This window comes from Stegostoma tigrinum, chromosome 19 (assembly GCF_030684315.1).
Source record: "Stegostoma tigrinum isolate sSteTig4 chromosome 19, sSteTig4.hap1, whole genome shotgun sequence".
Classification (NCBI taxonomy): Eukaryota; Metazoa; Chordata; class Chondrichthyes; order Orectolobiformes; family Stegostomatidae; genus Stegostoma; species Stegostoma tigrinum.
In genome coordinates this window covers 55,612,141-55,632,247 of record NC_081372.1, presented here as the reverse complement: position 1 = coordinate 55,632,247, position 20,107 = coordinate 55,612,141, and the positions used below count along the sequence as shown (strand labels likewise).

Below are 20,107 nucleotides of genomic sequence, written 5' to 3'. Positions count from 1 at the left end.
CAGACTGATGTTTTGAGAATGCTTCTTTCAATCCCACCATGGCATGTGCGGAAATTTGAATTCAATTTTTAAAAGTATTTTTTTTTTAAAAGATGCTAACCTAGCGATGGTTGTATGTGATCAGGTCAATTGTGAAAATCCAACTGGTTCACTGCGACAGTACCTGGTCAGTCGAGACTCTGAGCAATGTGGGTCACTCTTAATTGTCCATGTAAATGCCCATCAAACCACTCAGTACCAGTGTAATTAGGGATCAGCAACAAATTCTGGGCTTGCCAGTAACACTCACGTCCCAGGAATGAACAGAACAAAACTATTGTAGCAGTAAATTACGCAGCTTCTCAAACCTTCTCCTGGCAAACCAAATCTGACTAAGTACCTGTGGAGTGACACCAACCCTCCTGGATTGTATTCAGTGAATTGTTCCACGTGTTTGGCACTGTATTTTTGTTTGTGACGTCCGTGCCCATGTCACGAAGTCTGCAACTCAATATGATTTCTGCACTCCATTTGTGCAGCCCATGTCCTTTCTCCCTGATCGTCAGCTGTGTCTTCAGTTGTCTGGGTCCAAAACTCTTCCATTCTCCATCTGTACACCTTTCTGACTGTCCCGCCCTCCCCCACCTCCTCTTATTGATGCAACTTAAACCTGCTCTCTTTGATCAAGCATTTCAATGCCTGCTCCCCTTTAGGGACTTGGTGTCTAATTCTGTTTGACAATCGTATCTGCAAAGCAACTTAAAATGTTTTTCTATATTACAAGTGCTGCACAAATGTGAGTTGTTGCTGTCAACCTTGTAACAACAGTCTTCACGTTGCCTGTTATCTGTTTATAATTATGTTTGGCCTGCATTTGTGGTTAAATTTTAAATTGGTTTAAGCTATTCTATTGACTTGCTATTTTATGTAGCAATGCAAAGTTCTGATGCATAACAGCCAGGATTTCATAGAATCCCTACAGTGCGGAAACAGGCCCTTTGGCCCAACAAGTCAACACTGACCCTCAGAAAATCTACCCAGACCCATTCCCCTATAACCGTGGGTGGCATGGTGGCTCGGTGGTTAGCACTGCAGCCTCACGGCACCAGGGACCCGGGTTCGATTCCTGCCTTGGGTGACTGTCTGTGTGGAGTTTGCACATTCTCCCTGTATCTGCGCGGGTTTCCTCCGGGTGCTCCGGTTTCCTCCCACAGTTCAAAGTTGTGCAGGCTAGGTGGATTGGCCATGCTAAGTTGCCCATAGTGTTCAGGGGTGTGTGGGTTATAGGGGGATGCATCTGGGTGGGATGCTCCAAGGAGCGATGTGGGCTTGTTGGGCCGAAGGGCCTGTTTCCACACTGGAGGGATCTAATCTAATCTAACCCACCTGCACGCTACGGCCAATCCACTAAACCTGTACGTCTTTGGACTATGGGAGGAAGCCAGGGCACCCAGAATGGCTGGGTTCTCTAGTTTCTCCTTAAACAAGTTACAGACAACTCCCAGCAGGATGTTATGAATGAAATTGCCCCGGTGTCCCACAATTCCAAAGCAATCGAATCAATACAAACACAAGCTGGTAACAATGCAAAATATTCCTACTTTATTAAGAATAAAATTGCAATAACCATACTATGTCTGATCCTATTTGGCCCCTTAAGGTTTCAATACTTCTTGACTCTCTTGCAGAATTACACAGTTTCTCTCTCTTTCTGGCTCTGTCTCTGGGACTGTGAAGTTGCTTTCTCACTTCCTCCGTCCACCCGGATGGTCAGCTGGTCACTGCCTTTTGCCATGCTGGTCTCCTCAGAAAGCCACCAGAAGATTCTGAGGGATTCCAAGAGAGCAGTTTAAAGATGAACCCTATTTTTATATATTTTAGGTGGTTGTCTGGAACTCTATAATTCTGGACAATCGGGGGAGACACTTAATAACGTGAAACAAAGCCAATCATTCAGTTGGTATGCTACTGTTAGTTTTTTTTTGTGTGGCGGGACCCAGTGCCTTTCTATTTGGGCCCTCCTTTGTTTAGTGGTTAAGTTATTGGGGGCCTGTCTGTCCAGGAAAAATGTTGCCTTTTACATTATGCTAATGTCATTAACACCTGGCTGCTAAGTTTGCACTGTGCCTGGTACGTGGGTTTTGTGTTTTCAGAGTTTTACTTGGCCAATGTACCCAGCATCCCTTGCTGTGTGGCCAAGCTAATAATCTGCGTTTTAGTAGCCAAGAGACTTGAGACTCTAGCAGACTTGAGAGACTGAATGGCCTCCTTTCCAATTCTCCTGGCTTGGAGAGATGAATTGAGCAGACTGTAATGTGGTGATCTGCACTGGTTGGTATTGAATATCCTGAGACACGCAGACTGCTTTTGAACTCTTGCCAAACTTTTTAAAGATGTTAAGAAGCATGAAACTTAAAGTTATAAATTCAAGAGACTCGAATACAAAGTGAGGGTTGATAATCCTGTACAATACAAAGGGAGTGCTGTACTCTCAGAGGAGCTACCTTTCAGATGAGACACTAAAAATAAAGCGGTATCCACCACCTGAAGCAGATGTAAAAGATCACAAGGCACTAAAAATGGATTGTAAGAGATTATCAGGCTGTGTCTGTGAAATCCTGCAGTGCATAAATTCTTTGGTCTGTTTTTCATACTGCAGCAGTGACCATACATCCAAAGTATTCCATTGGCTGTTCCTAAATTATTTTCAGCCAGAGGTCATGAAAGGTACAGAATAAAAGCACATCCTTACATTAGAGACAGGAACAGACTGATATTTTAGTAGGATGGTGTTGTCACTAAGGCGAGATAGTCCCCAGTCTCTCAATTAAAAGGTCATTCAGCTGTCTCAGCTTTCAGTCTACTTCTTCAAACAATTGCAATACTAACTATAAGGCATTGAGTCTTAAAACTGTGTTCAGCTATATAATTTCTACAGAAGTTTGCAATGCTCACCCTGTGTCATCCTTCCCATGGACATTAACAGATTCTAGATGTGATAATCATAGAATAAATCCCTACAGTGTGGAAGGAGGCCATTTAGTTTGTCAAGTTCACATGAGCCGTCCGAAGAACATTCCACCCAGACCTGATCCCTGTAACCTGCATTTCCCATCATCAATCCACCTAGCCTGCACATACCTGGACTCTGTGGGGCAATTTAGCATGGCCAATCCATCTAACCTGCACACCTTTGGACTGTGGGAGGAAACTGGAGTACCCGAAGGAAACCCGCGCAGACGCAGAGAGAATGTGCAAATTCCACAGTCGCCCGAGGGTGAAATTCAATTAGGTCCCTGGCGCTGTGAGGCAGCAGTGCCACCATGATGGCCTCAAAGAGCTCTGAGCACCGTGGAAGTTAGCAACACTAACGGTGTTATTCAAGAGAGAGAAAGTAAGAAACTACTGGTTAATGTTAACATTACATCATTCATTGTGAAAATATTCAAATAGAACAAAGAAATAAATAGAATTAAGGAAGCTGAAACAGTTTTTAATAAATAGTGTGTTCAGACAAAGTCGACATTGTTTTACATAAAGGGAATTTGTTGTTGACAAACCTATTAGAGATTTTTAAGCATGTAACTAGCAACATGGTTGAAGGGAGACCAGTAGATGTAATGTGCTTTGATGTTCAAAATACATTCAATAAAGTGTCACACAAAAGATTATTGGGCAAGCTAAAGGCTCATGGGGATTGGAGGTAAAATAGAAACACGAATAGAGAATTATTGAGAGTCAAAAGCAAATGAGATACTTTCAAGTTGGCAGACTGTGATTAGTATGTGGTAACGGGATCAGTTCTGGACTCTTAGCTATGTAAAGAGTATTTAATGATACAAATGAAGAGAGTGTAATGTATCTAAATTTGCCGATTGTACAGAATGAGGTGGGAATGTAAACTGAGGTATGAAGAGGCTAACTGAGTAGCCAGCAAGGTGGCAGATGGGATATAATATGCGATGTGTAAGGTTAGTGACAATAATATGGTTGAACTTGAAGTGTGGGACTGAGACTATTTCTAAAATTTAAATAAAGGCAATTATGACACATGACAGCACAGCTGGCAAAAGTGACTAAGTTAAAAGGTAGTTCAATAGAGATACAGTGAGACATATTTTAGGAAACATAGAATATATACTTTCCGAAGAGTAAGAAAAATTCCAGGGGTTGGATGCAAGGGTTAAAGGCAGCATCAAACTTACAGCAGGAGCATATCATTGTGCAGGGACAGGTAGCAGGGCAGAAGATTGGAGAAAACAAAAATAAACAGCCAAGAATGATCAAAAAGTTACAAAAAGGGGGCAAGATGAACTTATAAAGCTCGTCAGAAATATCAAAACAGATAGTAATCGTTTCTAAAAATGTTTAAAAGAGAAAAGAGTTGATAGAGTGAGTGCTGGTCCTATAGAAGGTGTGACTGGAGAATTTATGGTAGAAAGTAAGGGAAATGGCAGAAGAATTTTGCATTTGTCTTCGTGATGGAGAATAAAAGTAACATTGCAGAAGCTATGTTAAATTGGAAAAACCAGGAAGTGGAAATGAAGGACGAATTCAGGAAAGCCATAATCTCTAGAGAAGAGGAACTGGGAAATTGTTCGATCTGCAGGCTAACATGTGACTGGGTTCTGATAGACTTTATCCTTAAGTCTCAAAAGAAGTGACTAGTGACATAATTGATGTATTGGTTTTCATTTTCTAAAACTGCCTTGATTTGGGGACTGACACATTAGATCAGAACATATTACATGTGCTTTCTTTATTCAAAAATCAAATGAGCTAGGAAGCTACAGGCCAGTTATTTTAATATCTGTCAAAGAAAGATTATCAGAGACTATTGTAAAACATGTTATTGCAAGACAATTAGAAAAGCTCAAATTATTCAGTAAGTGCCAACATGGTTTTGTGAAATATGTTTGAACAATCTATTGGAATTCTCTGAGGAGGAGATGGGTGCTGCGAATAAAAGATAACCAATGGATGTCCTATATTTAGATTTGCAGAAGTCATTTGACAGAGTGCCACATCTAAGGTTTTTACAGAAAGTAAAGCTGAAGAGGCAGAGAGTAGCTTATAGGCATGGATTGAAGATTGGCTACCCAACAGGAAGCAGAGAGTAGACATAAATGAGTCTTTTCTACTTTGGCAATTGGCAATGTGTGGTGTGCTACAGGAATTAGTGCTGGGATCTCAACTATTTACAATTTATACAAATGAAGGAACGAAAGATAGAGGTGTCAAATCTGTTGATGCATCAATGATCAATAGGAAACTAAGTTATAAATAGAACATAAAGAGGCTACAAATAAATACAAATCAGTTAAAAGAAAAATACTGTGGATGCTGAAAATCTGAAACAAACAGAATGCTGAAGAAATGGCAAGATCTGTGGACAGACAAACAAAGTTAATATTTTGAGCGTGATACGGCTGCTCTTCCAATAGGTTAAGTGTTTGTGCAAAGATGTGGCAAACGAAGTATAATGCGGGAATGTAAAAGTGCCCGCGTTGGTTGAAGAATAAAAAAGAGGTTTACTATCTAAATGGCGAGGTGTTACAGAACTCTGAAATGCAGAGGAATCTGGATGTCCTAGCCCATGAATCAGAAAGGTTAGTAGGCAGTTGCAGCAAATAATTAGGAACTCTAATAGAATGTTATCATCTATCTAAAGAGAAACTTAATTTTAAAAACAAGTACGAAGATTATGCTTCAGTTATACAGGGCGATAATGAGACCACATCCAGAATATTGTGTACAGTCGTGGGTACTTTATTTAAGGAAGAATGTAAGGATGTGGGAGGCAGTCCAGAGAAGGGTACCAGACCAAGACCTGGAGTGGCTGTGTAGCTTTATGCTGAATGGTTTGACAAACTAGACTTATACTTCTAAACTCTAGCATTTACAAGAGATGACTTGATTTGAAACATTTAAGATCCTGAGGGACCTTGACAGATGCATCTGCTGGAGGCTAGTGATGAGGTGGTGGAAACAAAGTCCTTGCATATTTTTAAGGCAGAGGTGGATAGATTCTTGTAGAGCAAAGGGTGTGCAACCTACTGGAGTTACGTGGGAATGAGGATTTGAGGTTATAATAGATCGGTTACAATCATGTTGCATGACAGAGCTGGCTTAAATTAACAATTTCTCCTTGTTCATATGTTTGTAGGTTAATTAGTTTGATCATAAGAAAGGAAAAACGGAATATGTCACAAAAGGTCTGCAACTTGTAAGGGTCACGGGACTACACACAGACAATGAACAGAGAACCTTTATTTACAGGTGCAGTAAGCAATTCAGAAGAGAAATGAGATGCTGGTCTTTATTACAGGGAAATTTGAAGGAAGCTTTGCACCCAATGAGCAGGTGTGATGAGACCACACCTCGCATACTATGTGCAGTTTAAGTTTACACAATTAAAGAGTGGTACACTTATTTTGAAGCAATACAGCAAGGGTTCAGTGTGTCGGTCATGTGGGTATGAGGAGGTTCTAATCAGGGCTCCTTCAGAAATGCAGAATCTTAGTGCTGTGGCAATCGGATTGGAACTATCAGAGGAAGACACATCATGGCCTCATTTCACAGCAGTCAGTTGAAATATTCGTCAGTTTAAAGGTTCTTTGACAGCTGCTGTTAAATAAGAAGTGTGTGTAGGAGTGCCAAATGGGTAGGGGATACAGTACCAAGTAGGTAAGATGCCAGCTGGGTAGGGGTTAGGGTAGCAGGCAGTTGGGTGTCAAGTGAGTATGCTGTCAAGGTGCAAAGTGGCAAGGACCCCAGTATCTGATGCAGTATTTAGAGTGGGTCAGGGTGGGTGGGAGAATCCAATCTTGTGGGGCGATGGGGTAGGGCCTGGTGGCAAGGGACACAGTTCAGATCTGGTACCAGGGAAGAAAGGCTGATTGCAGAGAGACAGAAGGGGGTCAGATCCAGCAGCTAAGAAAGGGCTGGGTCGGTGTCTGATACTGGATGCAGAGAAGGAAGGGAATCAGTTATGGTGTGCGGGGGGTGGGGGGAGGGGGTTATCAGGGCAGAGGACACTGTTTCTGGAGAAGGATGAGGGTGTCAGGTCCCAGATGTGTCCAGGCTGGGGGTGGGGGGGGTTGCGTGTAGGTTGGAGTGTGTGTGAGCTAAGTATGGGGACTGTAAAATAGTTCCTCAGGAGCTGGATAAGATATCTGACAGTTTCGCACATTCCAAGTAACTCCTGTAGTTAAGTTAATTAGAACCCTCCACATTTTCTAATTTAAATTGAGTTTTGGAGGGTTCCAAACACTGAAGAATTGGCAATGGGACATTCAGTTTCTTGGTTAAATTCTTTGCACTTTGCTATGATGAAGATTCCACGGGGTCCCCATGTGCAGCTCCCATCTATATGGGAATAACGGCTCTGACCAATAAGCTTCACTTTCCAGGAGCAACAAGAGCAGAAGCGGACACCAGAAATACAGTGGCCTGATTGGCTGAAGTGGGACCAAAGCAGCTGAGGACATCCAGGGTCTTTGTGGTCCAGTTATAGTGTCCCCACCCCCGAGTTAGGAAGCTTGGGTTCAAATCCAATCTGCTCTGGAGGATCAGAGGACCCTCCCCCAGTCTGCAAAGAGACAGCATCAATAAATCTCTTCCTGTTTTTCCTTTTGTGGTGTTGAGGGACCAGAAAGTCTCTCATAATAGACAGCTGCCTCCATCTCTGCAATCACAGGATGCCTACAATGTGGAAGCAGGCCAATCAGAACATGATGACCCTTCAGCAAAGATCCTGCCCAGACTCACCCCTATGTCTGTAACCCTGCATTTCCCATGGCTAATCCACCCAGCCCACACATCCCTGGGCACTTTAACATGGCCAATGCACCTACCCTAAACATCCTTGTGCTGTGGGAGGAAACCGGAGCACCTGTAGGAAACCCACACTGACCTGTGCAAACACCACACAGGCAACTGACTGACGGTGGAATCAAACCTGGGTTCCTGGCACTGTGGGGCAGCAGTGCTAACCACTGAGCCACCGTGTCACCTATTGAAAGGGGAATAACTCACCTTTACGAATATATCCTCAACCAGTGAATAAAACAACCTTGTGACAACTGCAAAGATCTAAAGAAGAATTGAAGGGAAGCAATAACTGGTTGAATCCTACAGTCGAGACCGGTGCCACCAAACCGTTTCCATTATTTTATCACCATTTATACCATTTAAGATTCCTGTCTTATCTAACTTTGTATATATGTCTATCTGTTTCTGAAAGCAGAATTTAAAAAGAGTAAAGTTGAAGTTGTAGAGTTATAAGTTAGCAATTCATATTTTCTAATTGCTGGTGATTAAAAGCAACATGTTAGCTTGTTTTCAATACAGACAACTGGTGAGTCTTTTCTTTCAGAGATGGAAGTGTTATCTCAGTCTTTTCTTTTAACCTGAGTTTGTTAGTCAGGCAAATTGAGAGTGTTGGATAATTTGACTTAAACTTTTCACACTAGCGATGCCTCCAGGAATATTGGGAGTTGATTTCCAGTGCACAATCCCAGTGAGCTGAAACAGTTCAACATTTAGAAGGATGAGGAATGATGCGATTGAAATTTACAAGGCTCTGATGGGACTTGACAGGGCAAACAACAGGACGCTGTTTCTCCTCACTGGGAAATCTCAAGTCTAGGAATATCAGGGTAAGGGGCCAGTCATTTAGGACTGAGATAAGGAGGAATTATTTCTCTCAACCTCTGGAATTCTCTATCTCAGAGGTTTGTGGATTTTCCGTCATCAAAAATATTTAAGGCTGAGAAAACCAGACTTTTGTCTCTTTCAGGAGAAAGCGCAGTGAGCGATCAGCGGTGATGACACTGGTTGAAGCAGGCTCAAAGTGCTCTGTAGTCTAATCCTCCTGTTATTTCCTATGTTCTTGTGTTCCCCTACACCATCTGCAATGTAATAATGGAATGCATACAGAATTGTACAGGAAAGTGTATGAGGAAATTTATGTCACCTTTATATTGGGGAAAGTGCTGTGTATCAACTGTTGATATACAGCTTAATCCTGCCATGGAATATTGACTGATAAAGTAACAGATTATGGTGAGAATTTGTCATGTAATGATATTGACCAAGGGTGCAGAAGAGATTTACAAGGACGTTGCCAGGACTTGAGGGTGTGAGTTTATAGGGAGAGGCCAAATACGTTGCAGCTATCTTCCCTGGATCATCAGAGATTGAGGTTTATAAATTCCTGAGGGGCATGGATAGGGCAGGGATAGCCAAGGTCTTTCTCCCAGGGCAGAGGAGTCCAAAACTGGAGGGCAGAGTTTAAGGTCAGAGGGAAAGATTTTTTTAAAAAAGTAACTATTTTCACTGAGAGGCTGGTGCTTGTATGGAATGAGCTGCCAGAGGAGGTGGTGGAGGCTGGTACGAATACAGCATTTAAAAGGCATCTGGATGAGTATGTGAATAGGAAGGGTTTAGACGATATGGGCCACATGCTGGCAATTGGCACTGGGTCAGATTGGGATGGCTGGTCAGCATAGACACGTTGAACCAAAGGGTCTGTTCCTCAGCTGTACAACTCTGTGACTCTGTATTTTAAGATGTGTTTTACTGTTCTGGTGAGTTTACTTTTCACACAATATTTCCTGAAGTGAGTTATGTTTATATTTCATGTTATTGATGTCACTTTATCCAGCGTCTGTCAACAGCTGCGATGAAGATGAGACAATAATCTGTTGTTTAAATGCCCTTTACAGAATACGGATTGACAATTTTGGCCTGCCTCAGTCTACAATTGGATTCTATGCTGGGACTGGCATTAAACTTTCCATTAATAATGCCAATATTCGTATCAGTGGAAAATGGCGTGTGAGATGTCATTTCATGTGAGTGTTTCCTCTTGGTGTTTCTCTATCACTTTCCTTCTGTTCCCTCCTGCAAGCCCCATGTCATTCCATAATGCACTTTACCCTTTTGTATCACAAACAAAAGCCCCCAGCTTTTGTTTGGGTCTGAGCATTGGGCAATGATCAGGAGTGATAGCCTCTGGGGCGCACAAGTGCCCTGATTGTTAATAGTTGCAGCTCCCGTCACTTAACACAGTGCTGACCAGAATTTTGGACTTTATCAATGTATAACATTCAGAACCGTATTAGAAAGTGTAGTTAGAAAATGTGGACTAGGTTTTGGCTTTATGGCAATATGTGCGAAATGGTGTAGCCTGTTTTACAACACTCCGTCATCCGCAAACCTTCAGTCTTATTCTACCCAGCTTGTTGTAAAAATGAATATAGTGCATTAATATGAGAAAAAGTTCAATATTTATCATTACAGATTTATTTTACATGGAAAATGAGCATACAGTCAGGATTTAAATAATTTCATTTTCTACACTTTTCATAGAAACGTACGACATATCAGAGGAAATACACATTATAATCATGGCTCACATGGTGTTATACAGTGTTCCCACAACAGTTGCTAGACAATTTCACATACAACTAATACAGTCAATAATCATTACTACTGAATGGGTTACATTAAATTATGGTCTTTGATATTATTTGCTGATTTACAGCTTTGGAATAGTCACCAGAAGTGTACAAATTTGTAAAGTTTGTCACAGGAACCAGAATGAGGAACATAATTTTGGGAAAGACTGCAATGTCGGAATCTGTATGTAACTCAGTAAATGTGGTTTGTAGATTTTGACATTTCTTTCCCGTTGTTGAAATCTGTTTATTCACTAGTTTGATGAAGTTCCTTTTTTTTTGTTTCCTTCACCCCCCATCCACTCTCCCTAAAATGCTTACCCATTCAAGCTGTAAGGTTTAAGGTATAAAACCATTTTAACTAAAATGTCTGAGTTTTGAATTCACAATTTATCACAATAGGATTTCAGTTGTGCCTGGCCTAATGAGGTAGAACAGCCAATATTTATTAATCAAGTTGAATATATTAGCCCAGTTATTATATTTTTTTTTGAATAGCACTTAAGTTTTTTTTAAACATTTAACCTATTTTTCTAATCAATCTGTTCAGAGATTGGGCTTTGTTGAATATTGCTGGCCCAGATAATACCTTTCTTCTGTCTTTGAAATGTTTTTTTCAATGTTTTTGTCATTCTTCTGTGACACATTTTAACTGTGTCACAGTTAAATGATACTACAGAAGCCATAATAACTCCTGCTAGCAAAGACTCTAAGCTTTCTACTCTCATCCCTAATTCCAAGGGCTTCCATATCTCTCACCAGGAAATAGCCCAGTTAATCTTTTCCATTGACGTAAGGTGAGGATGATCTGGTTTTCCCCACACCTGTGTAACTCCAATCTTGTGGGTCAAAACAAATAATCATCTCTATTTCTTTTTGGTCCCAGAAATTACATTTAATTGCGTGCTCATATATGCAGAGTTGCTGTGCAAACAGTGCTGTATTCTCCTACCAATGAAGTGAACTAAACAATTCACCTCAATAACAATATCAGGAAGAAATGTCTATTTTTAAAATGCAGCTGTTTGATTTAAGAAGTCTAGTTAATAAACCAAAGCAATTAGGAATCTAAAGCCAAAGTAAAATATATGGTTCTTGTTTAGGATCAGGTTTTGTACTCAGCCTGAGCTGCTGCATTTAAATCTTTTGCTTGTTTTATAAAACCGGTCTCTATTTACACAAACTTTAAGTAAAATAGATACAATTGCTTGAAGCCAGACTTTTCGGCACTTTTGAATGACCTTTAGATCATCAACATCCAGCTTCTTGCAAACAGCTTGTTAATTGTCGATTGTCTCACCACAGAAACTCTAAGTGAAATTTCTTAAGAAAGCTGGTGAAGACAAATTCTTAAAATGTTCCACCAAACTAATATGAAAGCTTACAAATTAATAGTTTTGGAAAAATCTCAGTTGTTTGGCCTGCTCTCAACTTCTTTCTCGAATCCAATCAACAAAATTAAGAAAAGCCATTCGCCTGACCAGTCCTTATCACTTTTTAAAATTTGATTTGATTTATTATTGTCACATGTACAGAGGCACAGTGAAAAGTTCTGTTTTGCATGCACTACAGGCAGATCATACCATTACAAAGGGCATTAGGGTAATAGAACTCAGCGAAGAATACAAGAATAGGGATATAGAGACGGTGCACGCAGAATGAGATCAACATTAAATTTGAGATGTCTATTCGGAAGCCTAATAACAGTGGGAAGAAGCTGTCCTCAAATCTGCTATTTAAACTTTTGTATCTTCTACCTGATGGCAGAGGTTGGAAGAGATAATAACCAGGGTGGGAAGGGTCTTTGTTGGCTGCCTTACTAAGGCAACAAGAAGAATGGATGGAAACAATGGATAGAAGGTTGGTTTGCGTGATGGACTGGGCTGTGTTCATAACTCTGCAGTTTCTTACGGTCCTGGGCAGAGCAGCTACTGCACCAAGCTGTGATGCATTCGGGTAGAAAGCTTTCTCTGGTGCATCAGTAGAAATTGAGAAGAGTCTTTGTGGACACGCAGACTTTCCCTAACTTTCAGGAGAAGTATAGGCATTGTGCTTTCTTGACCGTTACATCAACATAGAGGACCAGGACAGATTCCTAGTGATTGTCGCTCCAAGGAACTTGATATTCTCGACCACCTCCACCTCCACCTCCAGCTTCAGTAATGTAGACAGGGGTGTTGTTAAAACAGTGCTTACGTTGCTTATTATAGTTTCTTGGATCTGGCAGTGAAGCTGGACCAATGATCTGTTTATAGACACAGCCTGCATTCAGAGGGAAATAAATTTAAAACGAAGGGCGAAAACAATGGGAGGAATTTAATCATCTTAAAATTATCTCAAACTCTATTTGTAAGTTTCTATGTTGGCTTGAAAAGACATCTTAAGAATTTGTCTTTACTATCTTTCTGGGGGAGGTGATGGCCTAGTGGTATTATCGTTGGACTGTGAATCTAGAGAGCCAGATAATGCTCTGGGGACCCGGGTTCAAATCCCACCACAGCAGATGGTGGAATTGACCATGTCAATTGTTGGGAGAGAAACCCATCAGGTTCAGTAATGTCCTTTAGGGAAGGAAACTGCTGCCCTTAGCTAGTTGGACCCACAGAAATGTGAACATAGCACATCACAGGCTTTTCAGCCCACGATGTTGTGCCAACCTATTACTACTAAGATCAATCTACCCTGATATCCCACATTTTACTATCCTCCATGTGCCTATCCAAGAGTTGTTTAAAAGTCACTGAAGTGTCTGACTCCACTACCACAGCCAGCAGCGCATTCCACACGCCCACCACTCTGTGTGAATGTGGTTGACTCTGAGCTGCCCTCTGGGCAATTAGGGGATGAATGCTGTCTAGCCAGCTACGCCCTCATCCTGATAATGAATTTAAAAAAAACAATTTAGTTTAGAGTTTCTGTGGTGAGATAATTGACAATTAAGGCAGCTGTTTGGATGTTGATGACTAATAAACCATTCGAAGATGTTGAAAAGTCTGACTTCAAGCAATTATATCAATTTTACTCAAACTTTGCGCAATTAGAGACCAGTCACAAGAAAGAAGCAAAAGTTTTGAAATGCGACAGCTCAAATGGAGAATGAAACTTTATTTTAAACAAGAACCATATATTTTACTGAGATAGTAGGAACTACAGGTCCTGGAGAATCTGTGATAACAAGGTGTAGAGCTGGATGAACCCAACAGGCCAAGCAGCATCAGAGGAGCAGGAAGGCTGACGTTTCGGGCCTAGAACTACTTCAGAAAGTCCTGAAGAAAATTTCTGAACAAGGGTCTAGGACCGAAACGTCAGCTTTCCTGCTCCTCTGATGCTGCTTGGCCTGCTTGCTCATCCAGTTCCACACCTTGTTAGCCCATGTATTTTACGCTGGTTTTAGTTTCCTAAGTACCTTGGCTTATTAGCTACATCGGTTAAACAAAACACCTATATTATTAAAATAGACTATTTTTTCAGCTTGTGGTCATCCCACCTGTAGCTCCACAGGGGCCCGTATCTGTCACCAAGTCACCCTTACTTAGACATGAATAGTCTTTGACCTCAGTGCTGCCTCATTCAGAGTCAGCTATTAGAGTGTCAGTATCTCCCCATTTTTATCTGTTAGCTAGGGCTCCCTGTTTGGACAAGATTAACAGCCCCAGTCAGGGAACTCATATTCTATGAGGTCCAGCTTGGTTGACCTTGTTCCAATCACTGCACAACCCTCCCCTGATATAATAGAAATAGCAGCAGGGCCAGACATCCAACACACTCCGATGCTGAGGCTGATAGTTCATGTATTTTAATGATGCTGGATTTCGGGTTTAACCCTGAACTGGCTGGAGGTGCCCGGCCTTGGGGAAACCCAACAGGCTCAGGTTAAGAACTGTGTGGGCCATCATTGGATCCTCAGTCCTCCGATCTCCGCCGTCACCACTCATCAGTTTTGCAGAATAGGTATCCCTGCTCCTGAACTGTTGGTGTTGTTATGGAGCAGACCAAACCCCCTCAGAATATTTGAAGAAGGTAGCCTCTAGACCCTGACTCTCTGCTGTTTTAAAGGCAAATGTGAAGTGCTGGGATCCAGATGCCATGTGACTGGTCAAACTGCTCAATGTTAAGCAAAACATAATTCATTTAAACGCTGTAATTAAAATACAGTCAAAGGAAGATAAATTTAGAATAACAACACTATGGGCAAACCTAACAGAATAATAGATACAGTAACTATTACTAATCGACTGTTCATGATCAATGTGTCACATCTCCTAGTGTGAGGTGAAGAGGAAGGGAAGGAGTCTTGTCTGGGGCATAAGTACTAACCTAGAGCTGATGGGCCAAATGACCTTTTTGTTGAAAATGTTCTGGAATACAATTCACATAACTGCAGCCCGTAGCCAAATTTCTCTATTTGCTCACGGGTGGGAATGGAACACTTCACGTTCACTTGGGGCAGTACCATGGGACTGAGGTTGATTTAATTGGTTTGCTTTCCGTTTGGTCTTCTCTCCACCGAGTGTCTTGTAACTACTCATGTTTGTGTCCACAGGAAGCATCATGGCTCCTTTGTGATCATGGTGAGCGGCTTGTCGATATCTGAGGCAATAGGAATGACTCGGGATGAGACTGGCCGCCCAGCAGTGCACAGTGCTGGCTGTACAGCTTCTATTGGAAACATAATCATCAAATTTAGCGGACGACTTAGGTAATAATACAACACTTCAGGGGGGAAAATGCAATTAACTGCCCACTGCACTCCTCTCCTCCTTCTCTTCCCTCCTCTACCCTCTCTACTGCTCTCCCCTTCTGTCCCCCCCTCCTCCTTCCACTTACCCTCCCCATCTCCCCTCCTCTCCCTTCTCCTGCCCTAAGACTTTCCTTCCCCCACACTTTCCCTTTTCTCTCCTCCTAACTACTTACCCCTGCTGCCCTCTCACTTTGTTCTCCCATCTTCGCCTTCACTCCCGTTCTTTGCTCACATCTCCCTTCCCTCCTTTTCTTCTTTCCCCATTGTACCTCCCTCCTCTCATCGCTCTCCCTCTGCCCCATCCTTGCTTCTCCCTCTCCTTCAAAAAGTTTTTAAAAAAAAGTAAAGTGGCAGAAGATTAAATATGAGGATAAGCTAGCCAGTAATATAAAGGAAGATTTCAAGACTTTCTTTAGATATATCAAGGGCAAAAGAGAGACAAATGTGGGTATTGGGCCCCTGGAGAAGTAGCAAAGGGGAACAAAGAAATGGCAGAGGCGCTGAACAATTACTTTGTGTCAATCTTCAAGATGGAAGACATGCTTAACATCCCAAAAATTCGAGGTGACTGTGACAGCCATCGCCGAGGAGAAGGTGCTAGAAAAACTGAATGGCCTGAAGTTGAATAAATCACCTGGATCAGATGGACTTCACCCCAGAGTTCTAAAGGAGATAGCTGAAGAGATAGTGAAGGCGTTAGTGGCGATCTTCCAGGAGTCACTGGAATTAGTGAAGGTCCCAGAGGACTGGAAAATCGTTAGTGTATCCCCCACCTTTAAAAAGGGAGTGAGGCAAAGGATGGGAAATTACAGGCCCATTAGCTTGACCTCAGGCATTAGTAAGATTATGGAGTCCATTGTGAAGTAAGGGATTTCTGAATACTTGCAAGCGTAAGGTAAAACAGGTTAAAGTCAGCATGGTTACATCAAGGGTAGGTCATGCCTGACAAATCTGTTAGAGTTCTTTGTGGAGGTATGGAGCAGGTTAGACCAAAGCAAGCTAATGGCTTATTATCTACTTGGACTTCGCGAAGGCCTTTAAAGTGTCACACAGGAGGCTGCTGAGTAAGGTACTAGCATGGATAGAAGATTGGCAATCTGGCAGAAAGCAGAGATTGGGGTTAAAAGGATCTTTCTCAGATGGCAGCTGATGGCTCGTGGTGTGCCACAAGGTCGACGTTGGGACCGTGCCTTTTCACTGTATACATTAATGATCTAACGAAGGAACTGAGGGCATTCTGGCTAATTTTGCAGGCAATACAAAGATAGGTGGAAGGATGGGTGGTATTGAGGAGGTGGTAAGGCTGCAGAAGGATTTGGACAGGCTAGGAGAGTGGTCAAAGAAGTGGCAGATGGAATACAATGTGAGAAACTGAGAGGCATGGACTTTGGTAAGAAGAATAGAGGCATGGACTATTTTCTAAATGGGGAGAAAATTCAGAAGTCTGAAATGCAAAGGTACTTGGGAGTACTAGTCCAGGATTCTCTTAGGGTAAACTTACAGGTTGAGTCAGTAGTTAGGAAGGCAAATACAATATTGGCATTTATTTTGAGAGAATTAGAATACAAAAGCAGGGCTGTACTCCTGAGGCTCTAAGATTCTGAACAGACAGCATTTAGAGTACTGTGAGCAATTTTAGGCCACATATCCCAGGAAGAACATATTGGCCCTGGAGTGGGTCCAGAGGAGGTTCACAAGAATGATACCAGGAGTAAAAGTCTTAACATTTGAGAAACGTTTGAGAACTCTGGTGTATAATCGATAGAATTTAGAAGGATGCGAGGGTGTCTAATTGAAACTTATAGAGTACCGAATGGCCTGGACGTAGTGAATATTGGGAAGAAGACTAGGACCTGAGGGCACAGCCTTAGAGTAAAGGGAGATCCTTTAAAACAGAGATGAGGAGAAGCATCTTCAGCCAGAGAGTGGTGAATCTTTGGAATTCATTGCCACAGAAGGCTGTGGTGATTGAGTATATTTAAAACAGAGATAGATAGGTTCTTGATTGTCAAGGAGATCAAGGGTTGCGGGATGAAAGTGGGAGAATGGGGCTGAGAAACTTACCAGCTGCGATTGAATGGTGGAGCAGATTCAATGGGCTGAATGGCCTAATTTCTGCTTCTATGTCTTATGGTCTTCCTTCCCTTTCCCTTCTCTCCCCCTTCCCTCCCCTCCCCTAAAGCCCTCTGCCTGTTATTGAATTGACGACTTGAGCCTTGATAGTGATAGAGCTTTCTTTAATGAAGGGCACCAGGATCATAACAGGGATCATCTGATTCACACTGGGATCTCAATGGAATTTCTGTTCTCTGGCGTGGTCAGGTGCCCAGCCACCACTACCCCTCCTCCTCACTCACCACTCCCTCCACACCCACCAAAAATCCCCAACACCATTGTATGAGAAATGGGAGCTTGCCCAAGTCAGCTACTCATTGGAAAATAAATAAGTAAAGGGGCAATTGAGTTTGTTAAAAGTTCAGTTAACCTTGATTATATACTACCTACACCAATCATTAGCTTGGGCAGGCAAGTGGATATGGATTCTCTTTTGTTTTGTAAAGAAAATTTATAAAATGGCCCAACGGAAGAGGTTACAATTCTTAGGGATTGTCCTTTACACATTCAGGGCCACCCTCCAAAGATAGCTTTGGTCTTCCTTCCCAGTTGCCTGTTTTGCTAAACCAACCACCTGAACCCACCGGCTCCCGCTGGAGGTTTCCCAACCCCACACCTTGGGTTACTTATGGCCAGGTTCCCTGGGACGGCCTCAAGAATCTACCTGCAGTGCCCACTACTGAGCCTGTTGCGTTACTGGTACCCAGTGAGATGATGTATAGCTCCTGGGGGGTGTAGTTTTCAGAATCTTTATTTTTAGCCTTGCTCTCCAAATAGGATGTGGAACAGCAGTTTGGCTTGATCTGTAACATAGAATCTCTACAATGTGGAAGCAGGCCATTTGGCCCATTGGGTCCATGTCAACCTCTGAAGATCCCACCCCAACACATCCCCGTACCCCTGCATTTCCCCATGGCTAACCTGCAAAGCCTGCACACCCCTGGACACGGGCAGTTCAGCATGACCAATCCACCTGACCTGCACGTCTTTTGACCGTGAGAGGAAAACGCCACGCAGATACAGGGAGAATGTGAAACTCCACACAGACAGTCACCCGATGGTGAAATTGAACTGGGGTCCCTGGCGCCGTGAGGCAGCAGTGCTGACCACTGAGCTGCACTCAAGGTGGTGGAGGGCCATTTTCTTGAATGGAGGTGAGTTGAGGGACAGTTGAGAGTCAACTACATTACCATGGGTCTGGAGCCATATGTGAGCCAGACCAGGTAAGGAAAGCATGCAGGACATTTGTGAACCAGTGGATCTTTTACATTGTTAGGGTAGTTTCATCATCAGCTCTGCAGACTTTTAATTGAATTTAAAGTGTCCCAGCTGCTCCGATGAGATGTGATGCATAGCACCCAAAGCTTTAGCTCTGAGCTTGGATTTCTCACCCCTAATGACATTAGTTCTATATTACCCTGTCTCCTGAATATCTCCATTGACCATGAGGTAGTTTGGAATGTCCTGAGGTCATGAACACCTTTAATAAATGCGTGCTCGCTCTTTTTGTTGTAAACGGTACTGACATGAGAACATTTTCAACGTTGAGATTCCTGACATTTGATGTCTCTGGGGTAACCTTAATGTTGCTGCAATTTCTTAAGATTTAACAATGAAACCAGGTGATTTTTTTTCTGCAAGAAGAGCAATTGATAACCAATTTGGGTGATTTTTTTTCAAATGTAAATTTTCACATAATCATGTGTTTAGCAGCATTTTTGAGAATTACTTTAAATACTTTAAATGTTTAGGATGCAGACTCTTAAAACACAGTGCAATGTTTTCTTTTACTTTAACCAGATGTAAGTCTATTTATTTATTTGTTTATTTACAGAAAGCTGTACAATCTCTTGGCTCATTTGCTGAAGGGCTCCATTCGTTCTTCTCTTATCCGACAGGTACATTTCAGTTGCACGTCAAATAATTCAGTTGCCTCTCTGTGACAGAAATTTCACATTACAAACCAAGTGTCCATGAATCATGTGATTGTTATCCCCCTCTATTTTGACACAGATTTGTCCAAAAGTCTCCGGTGCAATCAATGGGCTAGAGGAGCATCTAAGAAACATGAAGGGTAGGCAGCTTTGTCTTTCGCATTCTCTCCCCACACACATCCCAACCCCCCAGCGCACAACTGTCTTCGAAACGCTCAGCGAGCAGGTATGCTTTAATATAACACCATGCCCAAATGGCCAGATTTTCACCTCAGTCCAGGTCAGCATATTTAGAAAAAAAGTAAAGAAAATAAACGGCAAGCAACACAGACTCAAAACAATAAAAATGTGAGCTCAATCCAGCTGGAACAACAAGATAGTCATCTAGAACAAAAGAGTTGGTGTAGAGATCATTCTGCACCATAACATTTCATTGATTTTGAATCATATACAGACACACAGAGCCACACAGAGGTACAAATGGACAGGGACTCTCTCACACACATACATACACAGACACACACAAACACATACACATGAATGCACACGTGCGTGCGTGTGTGCGCATACACGGACACGGACTTGCACACAGACACACACATGAACGGAGTCTCGTGCACTCTCTCCTGCACACACACTCGCCCGCGCGCTCTTGCCCACACGCGCTCCTCGCTCTCTCTCTCTCCCCCTCACTCTCTCTCCCCCTCACTCTCTCTCCCCCCTCACTCTCTCTCCCCCTCACTCTCTCTCCCCCTCACTCTCTCTCCCCCTCACTCTCTCTCTCTCTCTCTCTCTCACACACACTCGCTCTCACTCGCTCTCACTCGCTCTCTCGCGCTCTCTCTCGCGCTCTCTCTCGCGCTCTCTCTCGCGCT

At 42.5% G+C, this 20,107-nt stretch overlaps 1 protein-coding gene across 2 annotated transcripts in view; it reads left to right on the top strand.

Moving 5' to 3' along the window:
- The window catches only part of LOC125461594 (bactericidal permeability-increasing protein-like), a 64,886-nt gene that overhangs the window by 5,014 nt on the left and 39,765 nt on the right, over positions 1–20,107 (top strand). For both annotated transcript variants that reach the window (XM_059652864.1, XM_059652863.1), the window contains exons 5-8: positions 9,708–9,836; positions 14,986–15,141; positions 19,133–19,196; positions 19,312–19,372. In XM_059652864.1, the coding sequence (XP_059508847.1) occupies positions 9,708–9,836; positions 14,986–15,141; positions 19,133–19,196; positions 19,312–19,372 (410 nt within the window). The remainder of the gene's footprint in view (positions 1–9,707; positions 9,837–14,985; positions 15,142–19,132; positions 19,197–19,311; positions 19,373–20,107) is intronic.